The sequence below is a fragment of the Otolemur garnettii genome, unplaced genomic scaffold, assembly GCF_000181295.1.
Source record: "Otolemur garnettii isolate 467f Iridium unplaced genomic scaffold, OtoGar3 scaffold00083, whole genome shotgun sequence".
Lineage (NCBI taxonomy): Eukaryota > Metazoa > Chordata > Mammalia > Primates > Galagidae > Otolemur > Otolemur garnettii.
This window is the reverse complement of record NW_003852478.1, coordinates 3530631-3537909: the sequence shown is the minus strand read 5'-3', so window position 1 is coordinate 3537909 and position 7279 is coordinate 3530631. Positions and strand designations below refer to the sequence as shown.

Here is a 7279-nt window from a genome sequence, read left to right as displayed (position 1 = left end):
CAATATTTTTAGGTATTTTAACATGGGCACGAGATGACTTGGTCATATGGCATAAACATGTTCAGCTTTAATATATTGTCAAATTGCTTTCCTTTCCAACTTGGTTATATTGGTCCTGCATCACTCTTTAAATAAGATGTGGCATTATGTTTATCATAAAATAGCACTTGGAAACAAATTTAACAATATGTTTAATCTTTGGCACTATTCATGATGCATAATTGCTCTTGCTAACCATTGGTATTAGGTGCTGGGGAAAAAACTATCATTTAACAACAGTATATATTTGCTTCAGAAACTTTGAAAATACATATACATTGACATAATTAAGGGAAACTTTCCCTAATAATTAGTACTCTGTATAATTTATGGAATATTCACACACGTGTGCAAATAATCCTAGCTCTTTGGAGTAGTGCTTCTAAATTTTTGAGAGCTTAATTCCATAAAATAATGCTTTACCCATTCCTAGCCATTTTCAAATGAGCCTAAAAATACTTAAATTTATTACTTGGATTATAGCTCCTTAAAATGTATTCTTTCTACTTATCATAAAACACTTGCCTTTCAAATGAAACAAGAACTCATATCGGAAAACGATTATTTCCTATTGTAATTAAATTAAAGGGAGATTTTGGAGACTATTAAGTATTGATAGACTGCCTTAATATCCTACTTGATCAAGCACATATAAAAATATTTAATTTTAAATATAATAATTGGGCTCGGCGCCTATAGCTCAACCGGCTAAGGCGCCAGCCACGTACACCTAGGGTGGCGGGTTCGAATCCCCAGCCCACACCCGCCAAAACAACAATGACGGCTGCAACCAAAAAATGGCCGGGCGTTGTGGCGGGCGCCTGTGGTCCCAGCTACTTGGGAGGCGGAGGCAGGAGACTCGCTTGAGCCCGGGAGTTGGAGGTTGCTGTGAGCTGTGATGCCATGGCACTCTACCCAGGGGGACAGCTTGAGGCTCTGTCTCAAAAAAAAAAAAAAAAAATATAATAATTGAAAATATCTACTATAGTAGTTGACTTTCTGAATATCATGTACAGAAATAATTCAGGTAAGAAGTAAGAACTGCCCAAATTTTGTTCTTTTCAAATAATTGCACTAAAATAATTGTGCTTACATTCACTATATGACAAAAAATAAATATTTATTTTGACAGGAGTATCAACGGGTTTTGTTAAATGTCTAGTCAAATGCCCACAGACTAGAGAACTCCTGTGCAGTGTTGGTGGGAATGTAGATCCGTACAACTATTATCAGAAAGTGTGGCGGTTCCTCAAAAAAGTAAAAAGTACACTGCCATGTGACCTAGCAGTTCTGCCAGGTATTCGCCAGAGCAAATGAAGTCAGACTTTTGAAGAAATGATTGAGCTCCAGTTTTCTTTTTTTGTTTTTGAATTTTGCTTTCTATTTCAACTGGCTTTCACTCATCTTCCTTTGAAGTTTTTTTTTTTTTTCTTTTCTTTTCTTCCTTTAGTGATTCTCTTGCCCTTTGCCTCCCAAGTAGCTGGGACTACAGGTGCCTGCTACAACGCCCAGCTGTTTTCAGTAGAGATGGGGTCTCACCCTGGCTCAGGATGGTCTCAAACCTCTGAGCTCAGGCAATCCACCTGCCTTGGCCTCCCCAGCACTAGGCTTATAAGCATGAGCCACCACGTCCGGCCTGAGCTCCAGTGTTACCTGTAGCATGATTCACAATAGTCAAGACGTGAAAACAACTTATGTGTGTCCATCAGTGGAGGGTTGGGTAAAGATATAAATTAAGCTTTATAAAAGGAGGAGTTGCTGCTTGTTGCAGCAACATGGATGAGCCCGGAGGACACCTGTACATGAAATGCCAGACACAGAAAGACAAATCTAAATGAGCTCACTTATTTTTGAATCAGAATAAGTCACATATAGGGAAACAGAGGAAGGAATACTGGTTAACAGTAGAGAATGGGGACAAGGAAAGGGGGAGCTGTAGAAACCGTACAAACTTGCAGTTACGTACAATGAATAAGTTTAGAGATCTGATGTACAGCAGCAGGAAGACTATAGTTAGTGATATTGTGGTGTTCTGAACATGTATTTGTTAAGAGAATAATTTTGGGTGCTTTTACTGTACCCTAAAAAAGATAACTACTAGGTGATGGATATATTCGTTTGACTGTAATAATCATTTCAATATATATGTGTACATTAAAATATCATCAACCTTATTTACATACTATAAAAAGGAATGGAGATAAAAATCTAAAACCAGACAATGATGACGGGCTGGCCTAAAGGTAACATTTCAGTGGAAACGTCGTTTTAATACAAATTTTAAAAGGTGTAACTAATGAGCATAAAATCAATTCTTCTCCCTCATCCTAAATACACAGGACAGAGAAATGCATTAACATACAATTGTTAATAGCTTCTAAATTATTGGAACAGAAATGTTCTACATGGAACAGATATTCCTAAGTCTTCAAAATTTAAAGCAGTAATTCACATCATTACCCTCCTCGATGGCACAGCTCATTCAAAATTTACCAGAAAAAATAATGGAAATACAAAGAAACAGGTTGAACCCTTTCAAATTATTTACATTTACCAATCAAATATTCTGTGCACCATGCTAGTTGGACATTGGATAAATTGACAAAAAAATGGGGCTGAATACACACAAAAGAGACTTAAGATCTACACAACAGTCCATAGAAAAACTGGCAATGGATAGGCTTGCAAAATGTGACGGAGTGCTCATCTCATATTAGTTGTAAATAATTATCCACTTGTTTGGGTATTCTGTCATAACCGTCATCTTTTATATGAAAACATCAAAGAAAAATACACATACTTAACCAAATTCAAGATTTTGTGTCATTTTCAGGGCGTTCAGAGGCATTGTGGACTCTGAAATGTCCATCCTCAAATGTTAGCAGTAGGGGAATAGGGTGTTCTTTGCACCCCACCATTTAAGAGGTAAAACCATATGTTAAATTTATAAGATGTGACTGGCTTCATATCATAAAAGCTGAAGGTAATGTTCTTGGGACCAATTCAAAGTCTACTAAACATAGTTATCAAAGACTTAATTTTAGGGTGGCACTGGTGGCTCAAGGAGTAGGACGCCAGCCCCATATATTGGAGGTGGTGGGTTCAAAACTGGCCCCAGTCAAAAACTGCAAAAAAAAAAAAAAAGACTTAATTTTAAAGGAAGGAATGACTATAATTTTAATACCTCCTATTTCTTCACAACTACATAGGCAATAAGAAGAATTTACTAACACCCTGAGCCATTATTAATATTAATTTACATGGGAAACAATAGCATTTTAATGATATTTTTAACTTAAAGTAAATTATATATTTTTGGAACATCAGACACTTTAAAATACTGATATTGACAAGCAATTTTTTTTTAAGATTCTGATGGTAAAATGTGAGTTCTGAGACTTAAGCCTGAGAACTTGTTACTGTGCCTTACGCACCGTACACACCACTCGCTAAGTCTCCTAACTTTGGTACGGCAGTGTCTCACGGCTGTATTTGTGGCAGTGTCCAGCAGAGTCATGTGCTGTCATGATAATGTCGGAGCTTGAATTAGAGCAATAAACAAATATTAAATTTCTTGTTAAATTTGGCAAGAGTAGAAGTGAAATCAGGGATGTGTTCTTCCAAGTTTATGCGGATAATGCTGTGAAGGAAATGGCCTTGTACAGGTGGATTAAACATTTTTCTGAGGGGAGAGAAAGCCTCACTGATGAAGAGAGGTCAGGGTGGCCAGTGATGAGCAGAAATGACAAAAACACAGCAAACATTCTTCCACTTTTGCATCCAGATCATCCACTGACTCTGAGAAGCACAGAGGACATTGTAAACTGACAGAGACACAGGAAAATCTTAACTGAGAATCTGGGCATGAGAAAGGTGTGGCTCGTCCATCACGACACACCAGCTCCCAGGGCTCTGTCTAGGAGGGCGTTTTTAGCCAGCAAACAAGCCATTGCATTGGAACGCCCCCACCAGTCACCTGATCTGCACCCCCAGTGATATTTTTCTTTACCCAAAGATCAGGGAAGTATTGAAAGGAAGACGTTTTGATGACATTCAGGACATCGAGGGTCATATGACAACAGCTCTGACGGCTGTTCCAGAATAAGAATTCCAAAAGTGCTTTGAAGGATGGACTAGGCTCTGGTGTTGGGGCACAGCCTCCCCAGGGGAGTATTTCAAAGACGACTACTGTGGCGTTCAGCAGTGAGGTATGGAGCCCTTTTTCTAGGATGAGAACAAGCCTGCATGATAAGATTAAATGAGATATAAATGACTTTGGTATTATCTTCAGCTAAACTTAAACACCATCAATTATTTAACGAAATATAACTGTAAGTAGTTACTTTGAAAGAAGGAATGTTCTTTTTATTTGAAGGGATTAGTTCTGCATATTTAAAACTTGAATTTTAGAGATATTTATCATTAACCATATGGAAAAATAAAGCTTTTCCCCAAAACTATTATTTTTGCTTATTTAGTTTTTAATATTACATTTTTAAAATGCCAATTGAAAAGAAGCATAGTTCAGTTTCAGTTTTAGAAAGTATGGGAAACTATTAAGATTAGAAAAATAATATAATGTAATGTAATAATATAATATGTTATAAGATTTTACATAGAGAATCTATGGAGATAAATGCTTTCACGGCATAATTGGAGGATACAGTAGTATGCCAATTACTTTTTCCAAAAGAGAGAACTTCAATTTCATTCAAATTAATAAGATGGAGCTGGAGGCAAGCAATGCATAGATTTGTTTAAATTGTTTAAATAAATATTTATTGACATACTACTTACCAATGCATCCTAACGAGAGACAAAATAAACACTGGTGAACAAAAATTAAGGCCCTCGTGCCGATCACAGTCTATGGGAAAAGAACGATAAAGACGGAATTCGGATGGAGCCCAGCAAATTCACTAAGGAAGCAAGGAGGGCACAGGACGTCAGGAGAGCACGTGGCTCTGCCTACTGGCGCTAAGGGCACTTTGGACTCACCCTTGGAAAAAATCTTTAATCAGCAGATGGAAACAAACAACTCCCCCAAACTCTTCTCTGCTGGAACAGGCTTTTCTACCATACTGTCTAGCAGTCATCAAAATCTGAGCAAACCATCAGAGTTCTAAATAGAGGTTAGTACTCGGCATCTGGTTCCAGGGACGTAACTTTATGGAAATGACTTAGGTCATGTGAAAATTTCCACTTGCATCACTATTTATGTGAAAGACACTCGAGCCCAGCCAGTAATAAACGCTTTTAAAAAGCCTACTGGGAATACTTCTCCTCATTCAATCAAACGCTACAGCTGTGAGGGCTTAGCGCTCCTTTCCAGGCATGAGTGAACTAACACTTGTCCCCTCCATTTTTATTTATAATTTGTGTGTCCCCAGCACCCCACATACATTTTCTCTCTTTCTCCCCATCCCCCTCCTTTCAAGCCACTCTTTCCCCCTCCCTGAAATGGTCAAGCTCTGAAAGTCAGTCAACTCTATTCTGGAAGAGAAGAGTGTCCCAACAAGTGAAAGTGATTTCAATCAGAGGTCACTTGTCCCCAGCTCTCCCCTCCTCTCCAGAAAAGGGCGGAGCAGCACCACTGAGGGACGCGGGTGTCATGTTTGGGGGGGGGGGCGGTGAGCAGAGCAAAGAAACTGGGTGTCTCTAAAACCGGTAGCTTAGCAAACGCTGTGACCACCGGGGGAGGCTCCAGCCCACCTCCTCCCAGTTTGGGGAGTCTGTGCTGTGACTAACCCCTGTAATCAGGAAGAATCTTCTTGTTTTTCGCCATCCTCCCCTTCCTCCTCCTCCAACACCAGAAGGGGGGAGGTCCCAAAGGTTGCTTCTGCCCAGACTTGAACCCCTTTCCTCACCACCACCTCCCACTCCAGCAACCCCTGTCATCCGCCCCGTCTCCACCTCCATCTTGACAATGGGTGCGAACAGGTCTTCACACAACCTGACGAGCGAGGAGCTTCATTGGTTAGATCCGAATCCCAGCGGAAGGGAGGGGGCCCAGGAGGGAGAAGAGGCGGCCGAGCCCGGCTGCGGGTTGGGACCCACTCGGGGCGGGCGGGGGCCGGGAGGGCGGACGGGGAGGTGGCGCGCCAGACCCCGGGCCGAGACCCCGAGTCGCAGTCGGAGCCAACTGGTCCAGCCTCGCGGCGCAAACTCCACGTGTGAAGCCCGAGTCTCCCAGTTACGGGCACGAAAGGGTGAGCGCGGTATACATAGCTCCCCATACACCCCGCGCGCTGCCGAGCTCGGAGGGGGCGAGGAGAGCAGGTCCCGCCTCCCCGGCCCCGCGCACACACACGCCCACCGCGGCTCGGGCTGCTGCGCGCGGGCGAGTGCGAGTGTGCGCACGCCGCGGGGCCGCTCTGTCCTCCCCTCGCTCCCTGCCCAGGGCATCTCGAGAGCCTGGAAACGTGAACAGGCTTAAAGTATGGCATGTTGCAAAGATGGTTTCTGCCAAGAAGGTACCCGCGATCGCGCTGTCCTCCGGGCTCAGTTTCGCCCTCCTGCGCTTCCTGTGCCTGGCGACTTGGTGAGTTTTTTGGGGTACTGTGGGCGGGGGGAAGGAGGAACGTGGAGAAGTGGCAGCTCCCAGCCCCCTTCGACCACCCGCCGCTTCCTGGGCGAACCAGACCTTCTCGCCTCAGATGTAAGATCAGGGGCCCCGAGGAGGGCTCTGCTGGGACCGCGTAGACGCGGAGACCACAGGGGGAGCGGGGTGCGAGGAGCGTGTGGGTAGCGGGGTGCGTGTGCGCGGGGTGCGCTTTTCCTGACCGGGTCTGTCTTCCCAGACCCCTGGCCCTGCCTCCCTTAGCTTAGGGGCAAGCGACTCTTTCCCTAGAAGACCTGTTTCCACCTGTTCTCTGAGCATTTCTTAAAATAATCTCCTCCGCCCCCGTTTTATGCGCTTGCAGTTTAAACGAGTCCCCAGGACAGAACCAAAAGGAGGAGAAATTGTGCCCAGAAAATTTCACCCGCATCCTGGACAGTTTGCTCGATGGTTATGACAACAGGCTGCGTCCTGGATTTGGGGGTATGAATGATTTCAAACGCGCAAATGTGTCCTGTCTGTCCCTCTCTCCGTCTGCCTGTCTGTCTGTCTATGGGAATATCATTAGGTATGCTTCACTTGCAAAAATGAACATACCCTCTCTCCCTCCTCCTCCCTCCCTCTCCCCCCTTCTCTCCCTCTCTTCTCCCTTCTCTCTCTCTCTCCCTTCTCTCTCTCTCT

At 43.4% G+C, this 7279-nt stretch overlaps 1 protein-coding gene across 3 annotated transcripts in view; it reads left to right on the top strand.

Moving 5' to 3' along the window:
* The first annotated feature begins 6483 nt into the window (after window positions 1-6483).
* Window positions 6484-7279, top strand: part of GABRA4 (gamma-aminobutyric acid type A receptor alpha4 subunit) — a 68855-nt gene continuing 68059 nt past the window's right edge. For 2 of the 3 annotated variants that reach the window (XM_012808087.1, XM_012808086.1), the window contains exons 1-2: window positions 6484-6512; window positions 6963-7081. In XM_012808087.1, the coding sequence (XP_012663541.1) occupies window positions 6484-6512; window positions 6963-7081 (148 nt within the window). Of the gene's footprint in view, window positions 6581-6962; window positions 7082-7279 lie in introns of all 3 variants that reach the window. The other variant, XM_003794586.2, reaches the window with a different exon arrangement.